The sequence below is a fragment of the Drosophila serrata genome, unplaced genomic scaffold (assembly GCF_035046125.1).
Source record: "Drosophila serrata isolate PLE 108 unplaced genomic scaffold, ASM3504612v1 contig_100, whole genome shotgun sequence".
Taxonomy (NCBI): Eukaryota; Metazoa; Arthropoda; class Insecta; order Diptera; family Drosophilidae; genus Drosophila; species Drosophila serrata.
The window spans coordinates 484,631-510,258 of NW_028256998.1; the positions used below are offsets into that span (position 1 = coordinate 484,631).

The following is a 25,628-nucleotide window of genomic DNA, read 5'->3' on the forward strand; positions in this document are numbered from 1 at the left end:
ACCTCACTGCACAGTGTTTTGTTAATTATATTTTATTAAGGTTCAAGTTGTCAAATGCTGGGCAATATCCTCGGTCGAGCCCCTAAAATTGCAGTGTCCTCTTTTAGAAAGTTGTAACACCGGCTTTGATTTAATGATATTGTTTAATACATTTAACTGGTAACTTGTAACTTAATTCAATCTTAATTTAACAAAACGTGGTTATCTTAATTTAGAACGTCCAAGCAAAACGAGATTCTGGCGGCGAATGCCTTTGCGAGGAGATGCCAGACTTATCTGCAATCGATTACTCCCTTTCAGTATATTCTATCGAAGGGAATCAGAGACTTAGTATGTGAGTCCGCTTCTGGTAACTTTAGGCACCCTACCAACACTACCGGATCCCACATAAATAAGTTATGAAATTTATAATTTGATAAAGTCACAAACGTAATATACTTGTAATATAACATAACTAATATACAATTTTGAATCGATCTATTGATCCAATATAACACTTCTTCGTTTCCTTCTTTGTAAAACCAATAAGATTAATCGTTTTGAAGAGGCTTGAGTAGACTCAATCCTAAGATTATTTCTTCTTTACACATCTCTGAAATCAAACTTGTACTCAAATTTCAGGTACATGTCTTCAAGTTCTAAATACTTAATAACTTTCTTATTTCTTTGTTGGAATAATTAAAGTATATTCAGTAAAGGGAAAACGGCTTTACAAGCGACTCCAACTGACACGGTAGCATGAGAAACAGACGTGTTTGAGTTCCAGGTTAATTTATTATTGAAACTAATGTTGTCGTCTATCAGGGGATGGGGGTGGAAAAGGGAGGCAGGCGCAAATTATGAAACTCCACTTGACAAATGTCAGTGACATTAATTAATCGCTAAGATATGACAGAGAAGGGGAAGTACCACAAGGTGAGCTCAGGATCTGCACAGTGTCGGCAAGAACACCGCACATAGTGATTAGGAAGTTACTTTAAAGTTAAGGGCGTTACATTAAATGTGCTATGCCTCAATATTCACAGTTTAAAGAGATAATACCTATTAGGTATTATCAGGGAATCTGAGATACTTCCGATTTTCTGGGGTGAGGTTGAAGGTATGTAAATTATATTTTTGATTTCAATTGGTGTATAAATAAAGTTACTTAGTTAGTAAATTATACAAATAATGGTACTATTTATACTGATATGGGTTCGCTTCTTAATAACTTTCTTAGTTTTTCCCTGTCATAGTTAATTCCACTAAGGAGGAACTCTATATTTTGTGTCCTTCGAAACATTACTGCTTGATTTGCGTTTGGCAAACGACATTGGCCATATGGAAAGGTTATGATTTATGTCAGGCCAAGCACAATCCATATAAAAACTTATTTTTATCATCCTCTCTCTCGTTTGGAGTCATCAGCATTTTGAAGGCACACAAAGCAAATCCCTTGGCAATATCCGAACCCAAAAATTCAGTTCCCCGCATCCCTAAGATATCCCACTCAGCTTTGCTGAGAATATAAAAAACATGCAAACCCATAAAGCCGGTAAGAAACGTGCCCATACGTGAAGGTGTGCCTGTGTGCGAGTGCATAAAAAGTAACACCGAAATAAAAATAACTGAAATATGCGCAGAGGCCCGCCTTTACGATTGCTGAAGGAGTAAAAATTGTAACGGCCCCAGAATGTACAGTGGTGTGTACAGTGTGTACAGTGGAATTTACACGCTAAATGCGTCCCAAAAGAGAGCAAGCCAAAGTCATTAAATGCTTGTTGGCCAGGTAGGCAAGGGGGAGTTACCAACCACGGGGACTCCCCCGAAGACACACTCGTAGGCTCCCGCAAAAAGGTTTTACATGTCATTGCGGCCCAACACCAGCACACACATCCACACACACACCCGTTATAGTGGGGAGCCAGAAATTGACATAAATACATAATGAGCCACAATTTCGTCCCCCACCAACACATCTGAGCAAATCCATGATGGCCGGGCCTGAAGTGCGTGGCACTGTACACGATATGTCTGAGGCTAAAAAGCGTACTTTTACTTTAATTTCCCGCTGGAATTGACCAAGAAACCGAGGCAGCCCACGGCGAAAGTACAGACTAAGCCAAGAAAGCGAGCTGTCAACATTTTGCCATCAAAGCGCCTAGTTGTATGCAATTAATGTGCTTGACTTCAGGAGGGTTTGGGAAACTACCTTCCAAGATGGGCTATATATGGGCCCAAATAGCACGCAGTTGAACTCAGAATACATCGAACTTCAGAGGCCCTTCCAGAACTCGCAAAGATCGTGTCCGACTAATGTGAACAGAGTCAAGCAATTTATTAAGGGAAAATCTGATTTTTATATTAGCTAATTGAGCTGCAACACCGACCTTATCTTATCGAATCAGAAACTTACACCAAAGAAGCACCGCTCAGATCGATATCTGCTGAATCGAAATATTCATATCAGCATTGGTGCGCTGGCAGCATTGCAGATACTTAAGTCGAATCAGGTTCTTCGGTGGAAATACCCTGCTCGTGTATAGAGTACATACCGCCCACGACGACACGGTTTTGGCCTCTGCTCTAATATTAGGGACAAGTTGTTGGCAGGCAAAGTTCACACGAAGCCAAAGCAGCGAACATTCCCGTGAGACATTTTCAATTATTTATTATTTATGCCGGAGCGGGGGGCGGGGGCTGGGGGAGGCGTACTGGCCATATGTGTCGTGTCTTGTTCTATGTGCCCTGTCAGTTGACAAATTTGCAGCCAGGCACTGACGAGCTTTAATGTGGTCCAGGACACAAGGACCTAAAGGTCCTGCAGACAGCCAGACAGCAGAAACGTGGAAATTTCGTTAAGAAAATTATTTACATTTGCAAATTTTATGAGCTTTGTTCCAACTGGAAGAGGGCGGGCAGGTGAGCTCCAAGCTCCAAGCTTCCAGATCCCAGCGCCAAGCTGAAACACGTCTGCATGTTTAATTTAATGCAGTGTGCGAGCGAACCCCACACCGCCTCGGATTCCTGCCATGCAAGCAGGAGATGGAGATGGAGATGGAGATGCTCCTGGCGCCCACTCCACACGTGTGTCGTGCTTTTTAACCGTATTAAATAACATCCCTGTTGGCGTTTATTAATGGCGCAAACTTTTAATGAGAATGTGCATATTTAATTGGAAAGTCAAGAGAGAGTCAGAGAGAATTTTGGCGCTGCCCTAGCAACCGCTAAGATTCTTTTTGTTTAGCTCGGCGGGGTCACCGTTGCCCCATTTCCTCCTAGTGTGAGCTCTTGGCTTACCTTGGCGCACCTGGGAATGGAATGGAAATAGGAGCCGGCGGGGTGGTGCTACCAGTGGGAGAGAGTATGAAATGGGTTCTGGGAATGCTACTTAGCGGCAACATCTCATCAGCATTAATGTGCCCTGGTCGTCGTCATAATCAGCGCTGAGGTCGCAAACCCAAATTGCCTTACCGTTTCCCTGGCTTTTGTTACGTTTTTTGAGGCAGCTGGCAAAAAATTTAAAATGCGAACTAATTTGAAGGGGATATTAAATCCCAGCGAAAAGGGGTTTCATGCCAAAAATGGCAGGCGTGCATATTTGACACAGTTTTGGGTTAAGGTTACACTTAACTGAGTACACTTGGAGTTAGGGGTTAAAGAGTATGTCCTTTTTAAAATGCATGTTTTGAAAACTTTCAAAGTGGCAGATCAACTAGAAATTTCACTTGTCAAATTTGATTGCCTTCGCAATTAAATTAGATATGACAAAAAAAATGAACAGACCGTATTGCTCGAAGTAAAATGTACTAGTTTTATTAAAACATTCTGCCACGAACAAAATCAACTCTCAGATGAAGTGAAACCCTAGCTTTTAGTTTATTTATAGTTAGCCAAAACTATAATTAATCGAGCTGCAGGTAAAACATTTCCCCCTTACTTTGCTTTGGCTTTTTTTCGTTGGTAAACAAAGTTTTGGAAACCCTAACAACACAACACAACATAACATAATTTTTAAAATTCCTTAAATGTTTCGATGTAGCAAATGAAAGCGCCAATCAAGTGCACAGCTGCAGCAAAAATACGTTGCGGACGACGAGGCGTATACGTAACATTTCAACAAATTCGTTCATGAGTTGTGTTAGGTCTGCTCGGGCACTCACAAAAATAAACTGAAATTGTCAAAAAAGAAAAAAATAAAATACAAATGTATGTATTCAAATTCAAGCCAGAGCAGGGAGCGAGGGGGAGCAGTTGAAAGGAGCCAGGACGAGGGCCGCGGCAAGTATCGCGTTTCTGCTGAAAAGTATGCAATGGTAATGGACTTTTAATGTTTGTATTTTTACGATGCTACGTACTGAATACTCCTGCCTGTGACGGTCGGTCGGTGGTTGGGTTAGTGAAGAGCAACGACTCGCTTGACATTATTATTTTTGTAAAAATATAAATTGTAGAATGGTTTGGTGAGAACCTGGTTGCAAAAAAAATCGAGTACTGTACTTGGGAATATTAGAAAATCAAGCTTGTTCTGGATTTTTTCATGCGATTTATTTGGAATTTGTGATGCACTACCTTCGTATTTTTTTATATCAGAAATCTTCATAGCAATCATTTAAATACTTTCTTGGCTAAAGGAAAGTACTGTACGCATTACGGAGTTTCTTAATAATACAATCCAGGTTGCTGGTGAATATATTTAATTTAAAATTAAGCAGAAGGTTAAGCTGCTCTAAAAATAGGTATTAGATAAATATTTAAATATTGAATGACTGAAATCTAAAATTATATTTTCAATTGCTTAATACTTGGCAACAATTTTAAACTGTAGAGTACGCACTTAAATATTATACGTCTCTTAGCGGATTTCTTCTAAGAACTGGAGCTCAATAAAATATCATTAATTAAATAACATGACCTTCTTGTTAAAACCTAAATAGTATTCATCATTGTAGTATAGAAAGATATTTCGAATAACGTATAAAATAAAGAAATGATACGATTCCATGAACCATTCTTTTAAGAATTATGTATGTATCACCATAATCTTTCTTCACATGAGGGAAACCCCCCACGTTACGCTTAATTAAAAAGCACTTGGAAATTTAAATACCTCCATAAATGATACTCCACCATCACGGATGTCTGTGGATATAAATCCCAAGTCGGGCATGCAGACAAATTACGGCCCTTTTCGACCCGCCAATTGTCAACTCGTTTCAACAGCTACTATTCAGAACCCGAAACGCATCCCGGCCTGAACTCATGTGGCATGGCATTAACCCCACCGGCACCGACATCGCAGACCGGCAACAAAAAAATTGTTTGGCAGCAAAAATTATAAACCACTCGAGCATATTTCGTAAGTCCAAAGAGCAGTCACTTCTCCCACCAGCTTCACCCGTTCCGCCAGAGCGAAAAATGTTTCACGAAAGGACGACGCGAAAAATCGAACGACCAAAAAGTTGCAACGGAAATGCGAACGAGCTAAACGGATCTGAGTGAGGGATATACATAAATATATATATTTTTTTGTATGATGTTTGGTTTTTATATAACTGCGATGCATAGTCCAGACCGCGTCGCGCCAACCGATAAATAAAAGAAATGTGGGTCCACCGTAATTCTCTCGCCCGAGAGCAGCAACAAATTTCCCTTCCTCCCCCACCGGACTCGCTTCGGTATTTGCGTTGGGGTTTTGGTTATTAAACAGTGGGGGCGGCCGACTCCCAGGCAGTCACTCTCGAGACTAAGGGAATCCTTTTTAATATATGAGCATACTTTTTGGCTGCTGACAGCCACAGTGCGCCGGGGGACCGGAAGCGAGTGGAATTATTTGTAAACGCTTGCGCGGACCAGCCAGTGTGTGTGTGGGAGCAGTGCCCGTGCCCGCAGAATGTAACGCTATATTACGAAACAAAAGCTGGAAAAATGCCGAACTGCAGCGCCAAGGCTGGAGGGGGGACGAGACGGACGCCTCAAATGTCAGCCATTTATTAAGTTGGCTTGCAGAGCTCCAAAGGCAAAACGCAGTAGACGGGCAAATGGCAAAAGGCAACTGTCATCCCTAACCAGAAGTCGCTATCACTTAGACGAGACGAGTCCAGTTCAGAGACATTTCTGGTTGAAGCCACCGACAGTCTAAAGATACTTACTAGGGATAAATTCGAATACTACAAAATTTAATATTACTAGTAATTAATGTAATCCTTTAAAAACCAACTACTAACAGATTCAAATTACTCTATATTCTGACAATAATAAATAAACAAATAAATTTTTTAGGTGTAAGTGTATTTTTATTATAATAAAGTTGTTATATTATTTGATTTTTGTTTATTGTTGTATTGAATCAGGAATTAGAATATATAGTATCAGGAAGGTATATCAGGAAGGTATATCAGGAAGGTATATCAGGAAGGTATATCAGGAAGGCTGAAATGAGATATCTGTCAGAATATATCCGTATTAGAGTTGAGGACTTACACTTTGTGTCAGTGTATTTTTTTTATAAGCTGTTGCTGCCAATTATTACAGTTTCAGGTGTATTGATTATTAACTTCCTCCATCTGCTGGATTTCGAATCCCGATTATATTTATTTTGATCATTCTGATCTATGAATATATACATACTGTGTTTGTCTCGATTAAACCTTTATTTTTTTTAACGTCTGGACCCGAACCTTTTTATTTACGAATGCTAAAGAAAAATAATATCAATTTAAGTATATTAAGCGAGTAGGGATAATCGGTCTTACCGTTTCGGTGGATAATTGGTGTATACCAAGATACCATTGTAACTTCATTCGGGATCTGAATTAGAATTTGAATAAGAATCCAACAAAATACAAATGTTCAATATAAGCTTACCTGTTAATTTCTTGTATTTATGGTCTGTAAATTGATTACGACGACAGAGCTTGTTTAAGGATTTATTCTTTACTTGTTTAAGAATACTTTAATTACTTGATCAGGTTTCTTTACTAATTATGTTGGCTATTTTCAAAAATAAAAACTATAAAAAATTTGTTCGACTATTTTATTTTCACTTTATGCTTAAATCTAGCCGAAATATAAATAAATACTTTTAAATGTTTTTGTACTGAGCTAGATGTGCTTGCTCTGGAATTTTGAACTAAACTGATTATTCCTGGTACTGTTCAGAGGCAAGTTAAATTTAGGGACGAATAGAAAACCACAGACTACTTAGTTTTATTACCTAATTAAAATAACATATTTGAAGAGGTTATATTTCTAAAGCCGATAAATAAAATAGCAGGGCTCCTGCAAATGTTACAAATGAACACACGTGAGGCAAAAATACGGTAGAGCGACAGGAAAAAAGTAAAAGGACTGAATTTGATTACCAGGGGAAAAACTTTGGAATTTCCACGAAGTTATTGTATGACATTTCGTATATTGCAAGGCATTTAAAAACAAAGAGTTTGATATTTACATAAAGCAATAAGGAGGACTGACTGAAGTCTTGGTTTAAAAAACTACTCAAAACATATTTATAATGGCATAAAATATATGATAACCTGCCACATAAATAAAACAGCAGGGCTCCTGCAAATGTTACAAATGAACACACGTCAGGCAAAAATACATGTAATGGTAAAGCGATAGGGAAAAAGTAAAAGGACTGAAATTGATTACAACCAGAGGAAAAACTTTGGTATTTCTACGCTTCTTTCGAATAAAGTACAGACAGATAGTTTTTCTGCCTAAGTTCGTACACGAAGTTATTGTCTGACATTTCGTATATTGCAAGGCATTTCAAAACAAAGACTTTGATATATTTACTCAAAACATATTTAACTTGGCCCAAATTCGGATTGGCGAAAATGAAACATACTTTCATTGGATAAATTAATAAACTATTTCTAAATAAATAAACCGTTGTTAGGTGTAGGTGTATTTTTATTATAATAAAGTTGTCATATTATTGTCAGTTACACTTGTATGTTTTGTGTGTATCAATTGTTAACTTCCTTCTGGAGTAATTTTGATAAGCCGAAAGCATTCAGGAAAACTGAAATGAAATATAGAATTATATCTGTCAGAATATATATAAATAAATACATACTTCAATCGTTGGTCTTTCTTAATTTTCTTTTTTTTTCTAACAGATGGAGCTATAACAGATTAATTTAATTTAGAAATATCCATTTAACTATATGAAGTGTGTTGGGATCAGTCTTACCGTTTAGGTGGATAGTTGGTGTAAACCTCAGGTGAAACTTGTGGAGTCTATCTGGATCTGAATTAGAATTTGAATTGGAATCTCTTACAATAAAGGTATTTTATATAAGGTTACCTGATAATTTTTGTAATTACGGACTGTATATTGATTACGATGACGAAGCTTGTTTACGGATTTTTTCTTTGCTTGTTTAAGGATTCCCTCATTGGTAGATTCTTTCAGGATCTGAATTAGAATTTGAATTAGAATAAAACAAAGTAAAATGTGTATATAAAAGCTTACCTGTTCACTTTTTGAATTTATGGACATTTAGATTGATTACGATGACGATGAGCTTGTTTAAGGCTTTCCTCTTTTCATATGTTTTGTGGTTCTTGCTATGGTTTCTTAACTAATTGTGTGAACTATTTTCTAAAAATGAAAACCTTACTCTAAGAATATAAAACTATAAAAAAATCGGTTGACTATATATTTTCACTTTATGCTTAAACCTATCCGAAATATAAATAAATACTATTAAATATTTTTGTACTGAGCTAGTAGATGTGCTCGCTCTAGAATTTAGAATTAAACTGAATATTCCTAGCACCGTTCACAGGCAAGTTAAATTTGGGGACGAATAGAAAAAAAACCACAGACTACTTGGTTGATTATTTAAATAAGAAGTCAAGTTTTCTATCATCGGGTCAAGTGATAATTTTTAGGTTTTTCGGAAATCTTAGGAGTTTATTAAAAATTAGCTTTTTGTGATCATTTTTTATAAGATCGATCGCTGTAATCGATTCGGAGAGTCTGAAATATATTTATCATATTTGTTGTTAACAAAGTCAGTAATGACCCATGCATTTACCACTGATATGTATGAATCAAATTTTTAATTTAATTAATTTTTTAGGATCAGACCATTTGTTAGGACGAACGGGTCATAGTTTCATAATAGGATTCAATCTATAAAAATATTATCAAAGTAAATATATATTATAGACCATTCTTGTAACTGTATCTTATTTTGTAATATTATTTTGTATTGCATAAATTCAAGCCCATTTTTTTCAGTTAAATAATCAGGAGCTTGATTTAAAATCAGCCTTAACGGCTTTGGGAAGTTTTTTTTTTTTTGGGTTTAATAATGGGGGGGGGTTGAAAAAATAAATTTTCGCTGGCCAAATTAATTGAAACTTTATTTGGATTATGAAATTAGCACATGGCCAGTGAGTTCTTGCAGCATTAACCGGTTTTTAATTAGGTTTCACTTTTTTCCAGCGGCTACCGATGGGTCGACGGGGCCGGTGGCTTTTGAAGTGGATCTTTAGGATGAGTGCGCCGGGTGGGGTGGCTTCTGAAAAGTCTTTTTCTCAACTTGCGCCAGGCTTTAATTGTGCGGAAAATGTTGGACTAGAGAAAGCAATTGAGGAAATATAGAAATAAAAACAATAATCAAATTCAATTAAACTTTGACTTGAAGGTAATTCGGATGCCAAATCGAAATGGACGGCACAAGGGAGCCGGCAGTCGAGGCAATCAACCGAAAAATGTAAATGAAAATGAACAGAATGGCAATGAAGTTTCCTTGGCAGAACAAAAATCACTTATGAAATTTGATTGACTGCATCAATGAGTATGTGACTTCAACCACTGACAGATGAACCGAAACTCGCAGGGAAAAAGTTTCGTTTTTGTGGCGGAAACATCCTGACAATCCCGACTCAACTTTTCCCACAGCCGAGCGTTCCTCGGTCCTTGGGAGCCCCCCGCCTGCCATCCTAGCGCTCATGGAAATTGACAATCAAATTGCAAATAGCTTTATCTTGTAGTTTGTTTATTTATTTATATCATTTCGTACACTTCCTGTGCACGCCAGGCAACAATGAGCAGGGCCGAGGGGAGTGCCGGCGTGCCGGAGATGGGACAGCTGGCGGCCATAGTTGTTAAGCTCGTCCTGGCCGCCATTTTGCTCGGTGGGGGTGTGGGGGTGCGAGCGGGTGTGTGATTGCCTGTCCTTTTTGGCCTGTTATCCTTGGCTTATGTTTTCAATTAAATTTCCATACAATTTTCATGACATGATGAAATAGCCAGGGCCAGGAACACACATCCAGCGCCAGATCTCGACTCGACTCGACTCAGATGTGACTGACTGGACAATTGCGACTCTGTGTGTGAGAGTGTGTGTCAGTCAATTTATTTAATAACAAACGCACTGCTTGTATGTGTATATGGGCAGTCAGTCACAGGCTGAATGTTACAATAACCCACCTCCGATCCCAATCCTGTTGCATCATAAAAATCGCTGTGGGGATTTCTGAATATACATACATATATCAAGAGCCAAATATTTTATTTAATTTCATTTCATTTCATTTTCACTTTAATAAAGTATCCGAGCAAAAATTAAATAAAATGAAGAATGCCTAGGCAGACTAGTGTACACTGATCAAAAGTGGAAGAGTGAACCACATTTAGTATTTAATTAAACATATATTAACTTAAAGGTAAATAAGTCTATAATTCAGAAATTTAGTGAGCATCCAAAGGATCTTCCGTAAACTAAATACAACTAAAATCAGTTATATGTTGCTAGGAATAATAAACTATTCCTACTTTTATAAACAATAATTCGAAAGCTAAACAATGTTTAAATTTATTTCATTGTCACTTGTTCATATTTTTATTTCTTAGAATTTCTTATTTCTTTTGATTATTTTTATGATGATTTTTAATAATAATATTATTATTACCTATATTAAAAAGTTTACATACTGACCTATTGTCAAAGACTAGAACTAAAGGACACTGAAATCTTTATCACCTATATTTTTCTTCGGTGTATGATGCTATTGGTTAAAAAACAGTTGACTAATAATCTGCCCACTTCTGTGCGAATATTTAAATTTCTTACTGATAGACCAGCTTCTTAAATCTTTAAGTTCCCATATATTTTATAGGCAGAAAATAGGAGTTCCCACTAAAAGAAAAATTCAAGCTCTGGCTTACAAAAACCAACCAAAAATATCCGACTAAATAATAACTATACTCTCAACCAGGAAAAATATGAACTCGGCAAAGACGTACATATCTACATTTGTCAAAAGGAATATAATCTGAATTGGACATATTAGAGTCTTAGTTTTGATGTTAACACATAAGAGTTATTTCAGACCGGAACTGGCATAATAATAAATTAGTTAATACAGTCTCAATATCACCCTTTGAAAAGGCTATTGCAGTTCGATACTTTTGATTAACTTAATTTAGTTTGTTATTTATGTCAATCAACTTTATGAACACCATTTCGGCGTCAAAGGCTTTTCTTTACCATCATACGCGAATTTTTCAAATGAAAACGTCGGAGTGGGAGTGGCAAGCTGCTGATTGACAGACAGGCTTAATAAAATAATAAGCCCAGGCATGTGAGTTGGCCAAAACCATTATTAAACAAAGGGCAAAATGAAAATAATTGAAATTGCAAAAAGTTAATTTCACTTATCTGAATCATTTGACTGTCAAGTGGAGAAACTTTAATGGACGAGGCAGGCAGAAAAGAATCAACCGGAGGGAGTCTCCGGCGGAAGAATGTGTCAGGTGAACAGCCCCTCCTGCGGGTCTCCTGGCCGAAGCATCCGAAGCATCATTTCAATCAAATGTTCTTGTTTATGACAGCCGCAACGAGTATGAGGCCGAGCCATGATTTATCATTATGCGACTCTGCCCGACCCGGAGTCTGCCACTCCCGGGCCTGGCTCTGACCCGGATGTTATGCAACATAAGTATATGTTCAATATATAATGGCATAAAATATATGATAACCTGCCACATAAATAAAACAGCAGGGCTCCTGCAAATGTTACAAATGAACACACGTCAGGCAAAAATACATGTAATGGTAAAGCGATAGGGAAAAAGTAAAAGGACTGAAATTGATTACAACCAGAGGAAAAACTTTGGTATTTCTACGCTTCTTTCGAATAAAGTACAGACAGATAGTTTTTCTGCCTAAGTTCGTACACGAAGTTATTGTCTGACATTTCGTATATTGCAAGGCATTTCAAAACAAAGACTTTGATATATTTACTCAAAACATATTTAACTTGGCCCAAATTCGGATTGGCGAAAATGAAACATACTTTCATTGGATAAATTAATAAACTATTTCTAAATAAATAAACCGTTGTTAGGTGTAGGTGTATTTTTATTATAATAAAGTTGTCATATTATTGTCAGTTACACTTGTATGTTTTGTGTGTATCAATTGTTAACTTCCTTCTGGAGTAATTTTGATAAGCCGAAAGCATTCAGGAAAACTGAAATGAAATATAGAATTATATCTGTCAGAATATAAATAAATATATACATACTTCGTTCGTTGGCCTTTCTTAATTTCTTTTTTTTCGAACAGATGGAGCTATAACAGATTAATTTAATTTAGAAATATCCATTTAACTATATGAAGTGAGTTGGGATCAGTCTTACCGTTTAGGTGGATAGTTGGTGTAAACCTCAGGTGAAACTTGTGGAGTCTATCTGGATCTGAATTAGAATTTGAATTGGAATTTCTTACAATAAAGGTATTTTATATAAGGTTACCTGATAATTTTTGTAATTACGGACTGTATATTGATTACGATGACGAAGCTTGTTTACGGATTATTTCTTTGCTTGTTTAAGAAATCCCTCATTGGTAGATTCTTTCAGGATCTGAATTAGAATTTGAATTAGAATAAAACAATGTAAAAGGTATATATAAAAGCTTACCTGTTCACTTTTCGTATTTATGGATTGTATATTGATTACGATGACGATGAGCTTGTTTAAGGATATTCTCTTTTCATATCTGTTATGGTTCTTATTATGGTTTTTTAACTAATTGTGTGAGCTATTTTCTAAAAATGCAAACCTTACTCTAAGAATATAAAACTAAAAAAAAAAACGGTTGACTATATATTTTTCACTTTATGCTTAAACCTAGCCAAAATATAAATAAATAAAATGTTTTTGTACTGAGCTAGATGTGCTTGCCCTGGAATTTGGAACTAAACTGAATATACCTGGTACTGTTCACAGGCAAGTTAAATTTAGAGACGAATAGAAAATCAGGCTACTTAGATGCATATTTACAACCACAATTTATTCTCGTATCAAACGGTGACGATATAAAACTCAAGTTTTTTTACCTAATTAAATTAACATATTTGTAGAGCTTATATTTCTAAAGCCGATAAATAAAACAGCAGGGCTCCTGCAAATGTTACAAATGAACACACGTCAGGCAAAAATATATGTAATGGTAAAGCGATAGGGAAAAAGTATAAGGACTGAAATTGATTACAACCAGAGGAAAACTTTGGTATTTCTACGCTTCTTTCCAATAAAGTACGAACAGATAGTTTTTCTGACAAAGTTCGTACACGAAGTTATTGTCTGACATTTCGTATATTGTAAAGCATTTCAAAACAAAGAGTTTGATATATTTACATAAGAAAGCAAAAAGGAGAACCGACTGAAGTGTCTTATGCTGTACAAAATCTACTCAAAACCTTTTTAACAAAGCCCAAAATCCGATTGGCGAAACCATTTTTAAAAAAGAATATACCGTTTTTAGGTGTGAGTGTATTTTTATTATAATAAAGTTGTTATATTATTGTCAGATCCGCTTGTACGGGTTCGGGTGTATCAATTGTTTACTTCCTTCCAGAGGAATTTGGATAGGCCGAAAGCATTCAGGCTGGACTTCCTTGGAAATATAGAATAATATCTGTCAGAATATACATATATAAATATATACATACTTTGTTTACATCGTTAACCTTTATTAATTTTGTTTCGAAGAGATGGAGCAGAAGCAGATTAATTTACGAATGCTAAAAAAATATCCATTTAATTATATGAAGCGAGTTGGGATCTGTCTTACCGTTTAGGTGGATAATTGGTGTAAACCTCGGGTGGAACTTGAGTCTATCGGGATCTGAATTAGAATTTGAATTGGAATCTCTTACAATAAAGGTATTTTATATAAGGTTACCTGTTGAATTTTGTTTTTATGGGCTGTATATTGATTACAACGTCACAGCTTGTTTAAGGGTCCATTCTTTACTTGTTTAAGGATTCTTTCTTTTGATATCTGTTCTGGATCTTGTTGTGGTTTCAAATTAATTATGTGAGATATTTTCTAAAAATGAGAACCTTACTCTAAGAATATAAAACTATAAAAAAAATCTGTTGACTATATATTTTTCACTTTATGCTTAAACCTAGCCGAAATATTAATAAATACTTTTAAATATTTTTGTACTGAGCTAGTAGATGTGCTCGCTCTAGAATTTAGAATGAAACTGAATATTCCTAGCACCGTTCACAGGCAGGTTAAATTTGGGGTAGAATAGAAAATCACAGACTACTTGGTTGTTTTATTTAAAACCAAAAATAAATACTCGTATTAAAAGGTGACAATATAAAATTCAAGTCTTATATCTATTACCGAATTAAATTATTTGTAGAGCTTCTCTTTCTAAATCCAAGAGACTATTAATAATAAGCTCGGGTTAATTTAACCACAAAACATATTATGATTTACATTCAAGCTAGGGTGTGACGAAACGCTCTTGAAGCTTAAACTGCCTCTGGTCTAGGCCAGACCTGGTCTTGGTACAACAAATGCCTTCGTTACTTAGTCGAACCCTGAACTTTGACATGTATAGCTTAATTACGTAGAGTGGTCTCAATAAAATCAAATCAAATGTGATAGAATCTGAAGTGAAATTAAAAATCAACTGGCGTCGTCAATTAAAAAGAGCCAATAGATAAAATGAAACTCCATGGCAGTTCAATGGTCAAAAGGCAAACCTACAAGTGGTGAGAGCTCGGCAGTCAGCCGGACAGACGGGGCCATTCGATGGATGGTGTTTATCCAGGATTCAGATGGAATCAATGGCCGGCGCGGCGCGTTTATTGAATGAATTAGACGGCCATCGCATAGAGTAGCCATTCGAAGGGGATTCCATTGACTGGTCAGCCGGCCCGTAAGCCTAATGTAAACCCTCCCCCCGTGCTCCGTCGCGCCGGCAGATGTCGTTGGATCTACACAGAAAACGTCCATTAGCTAAGCAGATTAATTGCTAAAAGGTATTTAATTCGTGATTCCTTTATATTTCAGCGCGCCATCCTCCGCCTCCACCGAGGAGCACTCATCCAGTCATCCATCGCTCCAGCCTGACGCATTTTTCACTCTGCTCCGCTCAGCTTTTCCTTTTATTCCGCTCTACTTTATTTTTCTGCTCCACTCCGCGCTGTGCTTTTTTGAGCTCCTTGGAAATATGGCGTTAAGAATATCCCTGCTCCTGACTTTATTTTTTGTCACTTTTTAATGCTTCATTAGCTGCTAATGGATTCGGGGTTGGGACTACTGAAGGTCGGGGAAAATGTGGCTGTGGCTGTGGCTGTGTCTGTGATTTGCCTTTGTGTGAAATTCGTTTAAAAGATTGTTCGAAAACGTAGCAATACAATGCGGTTTTCCGAACAATTTTTATACATACCAAATATTTGAATTAAAGAAAGGTTACATACCTTTCTACCAATGACATCTGTCAGTGGCACGAATCACAGTTTCGCAAAAGATGTACATACATCTACATAGTCTGCCCATCCATACAAGACAAGAAAGATGGTAAAAAATAGAAAAAACTTTTGTGATTTATGTGCAAATAAAACAGAAAAGCTAGTTTTATGCCCTGCAAAAGGAAAATGAAAAGAGAGGGAGTGCTATTCAGGTGGCAATGAAGTAGGACATCAGGTAGAAAATGAAAATTACCGCTGCAGCTGCTGTCAAGGCAAACAAGCAGAACGGCGCTGCGAGGACAACATTCCAGGAAAACTCTGCAGGCAAGCTCAGGCGGGAGAGCCAAGTTTAGAGCAAAAAGAAAAGGGAAAAGCGTCAGCTGCGCCTAAAGTGAAAGCTTCTCGGCCAAAGTTCGTCAGATTTCATAAAGAAAAAGAAGGAACTATAAAGTTGGAAAATCTAGAAAACAAACTTTTATAGAGTAGGCACAGATGTAAAGAAATAACTGATATAGTATTGAAGTATATATAGTAAGGCTTGAAAGCATATTATTTAATAGATTTATTGCCACAAAAAATTTAGTAAACAGGAAAGCTTGTCAACTTGGTTAGTAGTTTGTATTATTAACTCTGTTTATGGGGTATGTGGTTCGTAGTGCAATCTGAGGCTCATCATATGACATTCTCGTACATCTTTGGATTGCGCTGAATATTCTCTTCCATGATCTTCTTTTGCTGCACATCCAACATCTCCAGCCTGAGCAGGACATCCGGCAGGACCTCGCGCACCTTCAGGCGACTGAACTCCGGGCCGTCACGCATGTCCACATTGGTTCTGAAGTTATAATTGGGCGTGTATCCATTGATCTTGAGGAAGTGGTCAAAGTAGAAGGGCACAATCTGCTCCTGCATGTTGTCCGCAACCAGCAGGGAAGTGTGCGTTCCTTGGTCACCGCTAAAGCCGTCTTCCCTGAAGGCCCGCACAAAGTTCTTTGTATGCTCGGATATCACAATCTCCTCCTTTTTCGGCGGAATAACCCTCTTCTTAAGATAGAGCCTGGGCAGACGTCCTTCACGCTTAGGCTTCTTGTATGGCGGCTCGAGATTTTTGCGTACCTTTTTCATTTCCATTTCAATGCGACGTTCCACCTGGTAGGCCTGGGCCGATATCTTTTCGCGGTAACGTCGCCGCTTGCGCAATTGGGCCTCCAAGGATCGCACCTTCTGTATATCCAGATGCTCGAACTTGGACAATATCTCCATGATTACATCGCTAATGGCGGCCACCATGTCAACGGTGTTGGGCAAAACGTCGCTTGTGCCCCGCACTGAGTCGGGGACCACGCGACGCCACACCTCGGCCAGCACGGCACGATGCTTGTTGTAATCCTCATCAGCAATGGTTTCTTCAATGGGTTTTCCCAAATACTCGTGAACCCTATTCTCCATATCCATGGCACGGTCCTCCATGAAGAACTTCTTGGCTGACTTGCGAGCGACGTAATCCTGCTTCTCCTTTAGGTCCTTGGTGCACCAATCGACAAAGGTCTCCAGGCGGCCCTGTAGCTCGGTGTGAATGGAGAGCGTGAAATGCATTTCCAGCAGCAGCATAAAGGTCTTGGTTTTCAGATTTTCAAGGCCTTGCAGGAAGGCCTCTGCATCGGGGAACACCTGTAAGATTGGGTGAGTCTTCTGCATATAAACGTCATAGTAAAAGGCTCGAATGGCCCAGGCATCGTCCTTGTCCCGCACACGAATATTAACAATAGATCGCTTGGCAATGGATATATCGTACGGCTCCAGCTCCATGTCCTCCTCGTCCCCTTCTTCGGGCGCTTCAGGCTCCTGCTCCTCGGAGCCCTCATTATCGCTGCCGTGACGCTTCGATTTCGGCACCAAATGTATCCAGTCGTGCTCAGCACGCCAGTCCTGGTCCCCCATCAGGTAATGGAAATTCTGCAACATAATGCACCGGATCCAGTGACCCTCGATGAACACAATGTCCATGTTAAGCATCATTAGCTCACGCTCCAGATTACGATACTCCTGCTTCAGCTTGTCCGTGGTCTCGTAGTACGACTTCACCTGATAGACCATTGTCATGGCCGCGTTGTACTCCTTCTTCTGCCACTTGGCAAACAGAGCCTCGTACAGATTCTTCGTGTTCTTCATATCGATCCAGTGACGCTCGTTCATCCGATCATAGATCTTGGTGCGCACCATTTGGCCCTGAATCAGCAGGGATTCGTACTTCAGCCGCATGGCGTCCTTTAAGAGCTGAATGCTTGTCTTGAACTTGAACGGCTTAATGGTGGCGCGACTCTTTAGCTCCTCGATGTAGTTCTCATCGAGGTCCGTGATCACAGCCCCGTAGTATTTGCGAGTCCCGGGTCCTAGGAGAGTTTGGCGCACATCCGGTACCGGCACTTCGAGTCGCAGGCGAAGGGTGTTTCGCAGACGCGTACTGAAGGTAAAAAACGTATCCTTGGGTCCCAGCATATCGGCTTGCTCCTTGTGCTGACCAGAAAATGGAAGCATGCGATAGGGATCCTCGTCCTCTGCATCCACGTCAATTACGGCGGCATGAAAGCGTCCGCGTCGCATCTCCTCGAATGGTACCAACGGCTTCCGGATGTAGTCCAGGGGCAACTTTGTCTTCTCTCCGATTACCATATAGCTGCCACTGTCATTCGATAGATCTGTGCAAGTCGAGCTACTCAAGGAGCTGAGGCAGTTCTCAATACTCTTAAGATCCTCCTCTAGATCGGCAACTACCGCCCGCCGGTCCACCAATAGTCGCTCCTCGCCCGGATCGATGTCCTTCGTCTCGTAAATGGCCTCTCGGGTCTCTCGCAACAGCTCCAAGTACTGCCTTCTTCCGGGAAAATCCAGTTTCGCCAGCTCCTCTGGATCCCGAGAGTGGAAGACAAAGTCGTAAGGGTGACAAAGGTTATGCACAACTTCGCCAGCAGCCTCCTTGTTGTCGGTCCGGGTGACGGCCAAGTGGTCGGCTATCATCTTATTGAAGTCATAGCTGGGCATGGTCAGATCCTTGTCCACATACTTGCTGCTGGGGGGATTAGCCCGTTCGAATTTGGCCACTATTCTAGGTGGCTTCTTTGCCAACTTGGTGATTTCAGGGACCACAGTCTTTGGCTGGTACTGCACATGCACATTCTTCACCTGAGTCGGGGCCCAGTGATCGTGGTGGTGACGTGCCTCCAAGATGTCCGTATACGGACGCTTCTTGGTACGCACATTAGCGAAGCGGAGTTTCTCCGGTTCCGGCTGCTCTAGCAGTGGCAATGTGGACGTCTTTAAAACCTCGTTGAATATGGCCGATGGAATTCGCTCGGCGGCATAGTCGCGCTGTCGTCGGGGGTGAATCGTTAGGGTCTTCTCACGCTCCTTGGGTGCGGGCATATTTCCCCGATAGCGGGCAGGCTGGATCCCACCACCTGCACGGAATCGTCCACGAGTTTTGACTACGGACCGCTGAGTGATCGGAGATCGGGTGAAGCCATGAAGGCTTGGCGGAGCTCGGTCGCAGCCAGCCTCTAGCCGCTCACTGGATTCGGCCTTTACCTCATCCTCCTCCTGGCCCTGGTTCTGGCCCCCATCGTAAGGAGGCTCAGGAACGGGCACCCAATCCAGGTCTAGCTCCTCCTCCGGAGCCAGACATGGATCAGCCAACCGTAATTGCTCCTTCTCGATGCAGGGCAGGCCAAGCAATTGCATGCGGGCCAGCTTCTTCTTTTGACGCTTTGAGTTGGCCAATTGCTGCTTGAGATTAAGGTACTCCAGCGTGGTGCTCACTTTGTTGGCGTCGAGCACCTCCATCTCCTCGACCGGCACCCGATCATCGGGCACCAGAACCTTCTCGGGAAACACATATCGGATGAGATTGAACTTCCTTACGTTGTAGGCCGGCTTCGGTTTGACGAGCTTTAGGTTCTTGCGCAGCCTGCGGTTGTAATGGAGACCCAAGCGCTGATCAATGAACTCTCGCACTGCACTCTGGCGTTCGCGCCGTCTCATCAGCAGCGGCTCGGGAGGGAAAAGGTCCAGGTTGGGATCGTCAGGATCAAGAACCTTAATGATCCCACGCTCGACATCCAGCTTAATGGGCTCCTTGTGGGGCACCAACTGATTCAGCCACTCATCCCGCGTCAGGCAGCCCTTAATCGTCCGCTGTCCTTTCATGATTTGGTGGCGATGTAGCTTCCCGCGGAGGCCGTCTCCGTGCTTAAAGTGGAAGCCGCGCAGCTGAAACTTGTCACCGATTTTGCCCACCTTCAGGTAGTCCTCATCATCGCTGCTCTGCTCGCTGGGCGTGGAGCCAACGCTGCCTTCGATGCTGTCCTCACAACGCAGCTTCTGCTCCGCGTCCGGCAGGTACTTCAGTTTCCCGGTGCGCTCCAGGAAGAACTGCTGGGTGACCTTGGCCTTGTCGCGGCGCACACAGTCTTCGCGGTGCATTTTCGTCTTTAGGCGCTCCGTCTCCGTCAGCGTCTTGGGGAATACCTTTCGCTTCCGGATGACGGGCTTAAGCTCCACATGCTTCCGAAAGCTGCGCTCAATGGCGTCGTCGATGACGGCTACATCGTCGCGAAGATCCTTCTCGGCCACTGTTCGACCTTCGATTTCTTTGATGGCTACCTCCTGCTTGCGTCGCTCCTGGAGCTGTTCCTCCTCGCGTTGTTTCTTTCGCAAGTAAATATCCTTGTAGCGTGCCGCCCGTCGCTTGCCCTCCTCCTCGATCTTGAGCTTGTTGGCCGGCTTGTCCGGACTGCGGTACAAGTACACGAGGCGAGGGGATCGCGGCGAGACCCGCTCCTCCACTGGCTGATCCTTGATCGTGGTATTGAAGCGCTGCGGCACCGCCAGGCGCTCTTCCCTGAGCTCCTTCTCCACATTTACCTTCGTGTTCTTCTTTGCCTTGCGACGCGCCATGTACCGCTGGACACGCCAGAAGGTCAGGGCATTCTGCTCCTCAATCTCGTCCTGCTCATAAGTTGTCTTGTAGTCCATGCCATGGAAGTCCAGGCCCATTGGGTTCTGCAGGTCAATAACCTCGCAGATGTGCGTATCGGAGGTCTCCGATCCTGTGCTGGCACAGAGATTGTCCCCATGCTTGACCAAATTGCTGATCAGGTTGTATTCCTCCTCCTTCGTCAGCGGCTTGTGACGCATAGCCACTGGATTAATCAGACAGTAGGTTTTGCGCGGATCCTGCGTGAGGAAGAACTTCTTGCGTGCCGGCGTCAACTTGGCCAACTGCTCGTAGTCCTTCGGGCAGCGACCGACGCGAGTCCGATGAGCACCAGCCACAAAGCTGGCCGAGCACGGGCGATTCCACTCATCGCCCTGGAAGTTAGGTGGATGGGTCGAAGGCTGATGAGCCGAGTCCACCAGCTCCTCTGAGCCCGGCGCTCCAACTACCATTGGCTTGAAGCTTTGCTGCTGAAGACTTTCGGCCCGCGACTTGTGCGGCGTACTGGCCGCAGAGCAACTGGTCTCTTTGATCTTAACCGTCTCCACTCCGTGCCTGAAGTGGGAATTGCTGGTGCTTCCAAAATCTCGACCCCTGTCCCGGACCACAGTCTTGCCGCACTCATCGCGCTTGGTCAGTTCAGTGCGTGGGATGTTGGCATCCGGAAACTCAAGATTCTGGACCGTCAGTATGTCGTTGGAGTCACGATTACCAAAGAAGTCAATGTTCCGGAAACTTTCAATGGCTCTCTCCTCCTTTGCCTTCCGGCCCGACTGCTTTCGCTGTGGGCAAACCCGCTTTCCAGGGACCTCGTCCTTGGGCTTTGGACTATGCACAACACTTGCGCTATTTGCAGTTTGAAGTTCAGTAATTCTTACCGTTGATCTTTGTTTCGCAGTGAGTTGTGAATTCTTAGAATATCTGGGGTTTCCAGAGATCCTCTTAGTTTGCGACATTCTGAGATTTTTATTAGGATTTTAGATCTAATAAAAAACGAAAAGAAGCTTCATTAAATGGATTAAGCAGAGAAACCAATAAAACTGATGTCTTAATAATTACCTGTAGCTATTTCTTCAAATTGCATTACAAAATATAATACAGTAGCACAGGGACGATAGTTACAGGGAGGGCACAGGCTAGACAGCGCTAACTTGTCTCGGCCTGTCTTTTGACTTGGACTTAATCGGTGAAATCTAATGACATGGCTACTAGGTTAAGGCTACTAGCAAGAAGAAGAAGTGTCAAAGATATACTGAAATTTAAAACAAGTATAAAAGTTAAAAGCTACATGTAAGATATAAATACTACAAATTAAGGGAGAAAGTGGCAATCCAAGCGCATCTCCGGACTTTGACAGATTTTCTAATCTGAGCAATCAAATTCACTCCAAAATCGATTGTTTTTAAAGTAAATTGAAATTAGAGATGAAATTTATTGTTTTATCCATTCCATTTTTTACTTTAGTATCCGAATTTACTTCAACTTTTAGACGACATCCACATTAGTTTTAATATTACATACTAAACTAATCTGTAAACAATTTCTTTACTCTAGCCACAGCCATGTTTTTAATTATTTATTTACACATCAGTTAGCTATTTAAATTGCTTTACTTTTTTTTCAAATATTTTTTTACAACAAGTTACGTTTTGAAATGAATAAAAAACAATCTTAGGTATACATACATATATCCATTCGAGCTGGACAGTTTGATTTACTTTCAGAACCACTACTCGCCACTCATATTGTCGCCCGTCTCTTTGTGGTTGCTTTGCTACTAAAATTAAATCAGGGGAAATTGCCTGGTCTGAGCAGTGGCAAATTTACGTATAATGGAATTTGCACCGCCAATTGCATTGGCCAGTAGCCACACCGACAGGCAGCAGCGATGACAAAGGACCCTGTGGAGGTTATACTTCCTGGGGACATAAAAAGGGCCCAATAGGGAGGATTGCATTGCACTATGGAAAATATACAATTTTACTGACATTATTTATCTTTCTGTATGCTTTTTGAACTACAAATATTTCGTTTGATAACTATGTATAACTGGAGCTATTAGTTAACGTGAAAAAATCTGTTTTTAATCAATTTTTCCGACTCTGCTATATTTAGGGCTCCTCTTTTGTTTTACAAAGTTTTAACCAATATGGAAGTGTCATGGATTTAACCATATACATTACATTTTGCCCATAGTCTGGACAGAAAATACTAGCCGTCGAAGAAGCTTCATGAAATGAAGTGCAAAATGGACGTGACTGATACGATTTCATCATCTGCTTTGTCCGGGTTGCATGAAAATATAATAAACCATAAAAATTACTAAAGACACCGAGTGTCAAACCACCAAAAGTAGACAGAGGTATTTTCAAAGGGATGTTGTTAGAGTGCAGACAAAAATATTTACTTCAGAGTAAGTGCAGACAAAGTAATGCATTATATATAATAACTATAAGATATATTAGATTCTAGTCAAGTTTTTAATATACAAACAACAACGTTGCCTCGCCTTAGGAGCATGCATTCATATAAATAAATAAAAAAACCCAAATGGTTAACATATCAAAAATATTTATTTTCGATTCTTTACCAGAAAAGAAAGCATATATACTCAAATTCCACATTCCGAAAGTTTAACAGGATTGGTGAAGCTCCAGGAACCCATGTGTGACCAGTGCCTGCCTGGCAAGTACACGCCTTCGCCATGCTCTGTGGCTACTGACCAGCCCCAGGACGACATGGGGAGTGATCCTGGGTGGGTGACCAGTGCTTGGCTTTTTGCAGCTGTAATCAATATGCAAACAAACCATTTGCGCAATAATTACAAAGTAATGCAGCCCCAACGCGAAATGTAAAAATAAACGGCAGCTGCCAGCGATTCGCTTGATGACTTGACCAAGGCTTTAGTCAAATGGATGGCGTCCATGGAAATCAGAGCGGATGGGTGGATGAGGTGGTCTGGTGTGGGCTTGTGGCATGGAACATTGAGGCCATGCCATCACAGTGTCTGTTCTGAATGACGGCCAATCGGTTGCCAATGATAAAGCAATTAATTTGTAATTAAATCGATGATGCAATTGCAAATACCATAGGCTAATCGAAACAGGCAACTGTAATTTAAAAATAAAGCACAGAAACAGAACAGGGTGTTACAAAAGGAGTAATAAAAGGAATAATCATTAAACTAATAGAACGTTTAATTGAATATTCTTGATGAAAATTAGTGTTTTGTGTTCTTACTTACTTGAAAATACTCCTGAATTTACCTATAAAATATTGTGCCACTTGGTAATTAATATTAACGTTAAGGAATGGTTCTTTCACGTTTTTTTATACCAAACCGACACTGAAAATCGATTAGTTTTGAAGTCATTAAGACTACCTACTAAAATCTATGCACACAAAAAAAAGAAGGTAAAAACAAAGCATCAAAAAATTATAAAGTAATTATGGATATCAGTATGTTACTAATAAGTTCAATTTATCTTTTAAAGGACTACATACAAACATTTGCATAGGTTATATTATTTTTTATACATAATCAATATTAATATATATATTCAATTTTTTTTAACATTTTGGGGCTTAAGAAAATGTATCTAATATTTCGTATAGTAAACTTTATTTCATGAAAACATTATTTATATTTTCATTTAACATATTGTGTTTTGTCAGTGCATGAGTATGTGGGCGGTCAGTTGTTGAATCGATTTTCCATCAACTTTGGCGGTTATTCAATAAAAAATTACTTTATTTTGTAATTAAATCGTTTATCGGGCCTGGACCTACAGCTGCTCCTGCCTTGTCCCGCCTTCTTCTGCCGCCGAAGGCTCCCAGTCAGCTGTGCGCCGCCATATTGGTTTCGCTGATGTCCTGCCTCCTCCGATATGATGCGGCAACTGTACTCCATAGTTTTGTTAGGAAATCGCTTGGGTTGCATTTTAAAATGCAATTTGTTAGCATGACTTTGTTGTTATTGTTGTCATTATTCCCGACCGCTCCTCCGATGCTCCCCCTTCTAGGACTCTCTATCTCTGGTGGCTGGCACATAAATCACGGCAATTTATTTATGACACTATTTACAGGAAGCCAAGGGACCGGGCGGACGCGGGTGGGGCGACTTGGAGGGGTTGACAACAGCTGGTAGTTGCCGCTCCCCATTCGCTCGGTCGGACTCCACGTGCACTCTACTTAAATAACAATTTCAATATATTGAAATTTACTTTGTCACATGAAAGCTAAACAGCTTGAACTCTGCGGCGTGGCGCAGTCATGACGAAGGAGATCTGTGATGGCATTGGCACTGGCACTGGCACTGGCACCCATACGGCCACGCCTCCGAATGCCACCCGTCCTTGGGTGATGGGTTTTCCATACCCCACATGCCCCTCATGTATGTAGGTATTGGAAAAGTGCTACCGTTGCATGCTTTCATTTTATGCTATTTACATTTTTATATTTTTGCTCTACGACACACCGCAAACAATTTTTACTGCCACTTTCTGGGAGGGAAGGTATAACTGGTTAGTCATTAGGTTTGTGACGTTAGGGAATTAAATAAAAATTTATAATGCGTGTTGGTTAGCTCATTTGGCATTAATTTTGTTTTTAATTACTGTGTAATGTAGGTAAAAATACTTAAAAACTTCAGGTTTATTAAAAGTTAAGTTAAAATACAAAAATATAGTCTTCTCAAATATAGTTTCAATCGGTTTTTAGGTCGTTACCTCTAGTTATCTTAACTTCTAAATGAAACTAGAAAAATAACATTGTAATGATAAACTTTATTTTTAAGTAAACCAGCAATTTGTGAGTGCACATTATTTTATTTCAAAAACTAAACAATCAAAAAGTTATAAGTCTAACTTCTGTTCCTAAAAAACAACCCTTACTTCACCCAAAAGT

At 40.2% G+C, this 25,628-nt stretch overlaps 1 protein-coding gene and 2 long non-coding RNA genes across 7 annotated transcripts; all 3 read right to left on the bottom strand.

The window, feature by feature from the left end:
- Window positions 1-6,439: 6,439 nt before the first annotated feature.
- On the bottom strand, window positions 6,440-6,792 carry LOC110186066 (uncharacterized). The gene is made up of 3 exons (XR_002319821.2): window positions 6,735-6,792; window positions 6,610-6,676; window positions 6,440-6,548 (listed from the first exon to the last, which is right to left on the bottom strand). It is a non-coding gene; the product is annotated as an uncharacterized LOC110186066 (long non-coding RNA).
- A 1,089-nt stretch (window positions 6,793-7,881) lies between these two features.
- On the bottom strand, window positions 7,882-14,574 carry LOC110186054 (uncharacterized). 4 transcript variants are annotated; one of them, XR_015273505.1, is made up of 5 exons: window positions 14,451-14,574; window positions 8,465-8,593; window positions 8,297-8,407; window positions 8,066-8,239; window positions 7,882-8,011 (listed from the first exon to the last, which is right to left on the bottom strand). It is a non-coding gene; the product is annotated as an uncharacterized LOC110186054 (long non-coding RNA). The 4 variants fall into 4 exon arrangements; XR_015273508.1 differs by lacking the exons at window positions 8,465-8,593; window positions 14,451-14,574 and adding exons at window positions 12,932-13,093; window positions 13,351-13,486; XR_015273507.1 differs by lacking the exons at window positions 8,465-8,593; window positions 14,451-14,574 and adding exons at window positions 12,932-13,093; window positions 13,178-13,319.
- Window positions 14,575-16,277: 1,703 nt separating this feature from the next.
- On the bottom strand, window positions 16,278-22,032 carry LOC110185926 (uncharacterized). Of its 2 annotated transcripts, none has more exons than XM_020954939.2 (2): window positions 21,783-22,032; window positions 16,278-21,706 (listed from the first exon to the last, which is right to left on the bottom strand). In XM_020954939.2, the coding sequence occupies exon 2, from the start codon at window positions 21,677-21,679 to the stop codon at window positions 16,403-16,405; it is 5,277 nt and encodes a 1,758-aa protein (XP_020810598.2). In that variant the 5' UTR covers window positions 21,680-21,706; window positions 21,783-22,032; the 3' UTR covers window positions 16,278-16,402. The 2 variants fall into 2 exon arrangements, with proteins under 2 accessions (XP_020810598.2, XP_020810597.2); XM_020954938.2 differs by having other exon boundaries at window positions 16,278-21,727.
- Window positions 22,033-25,628: the final 3,596 nt, after the last annotated feature.

Excerpts from the sequence above, each read along its gene's own strand:
- LOC110185926 (XM_020954939.2), bottom strand. The coding sequence starts at position 21,679 with ATGTCGCAAACTAAGAGGATCTCTGGAAACCCCAGATATTCTAAGAAT.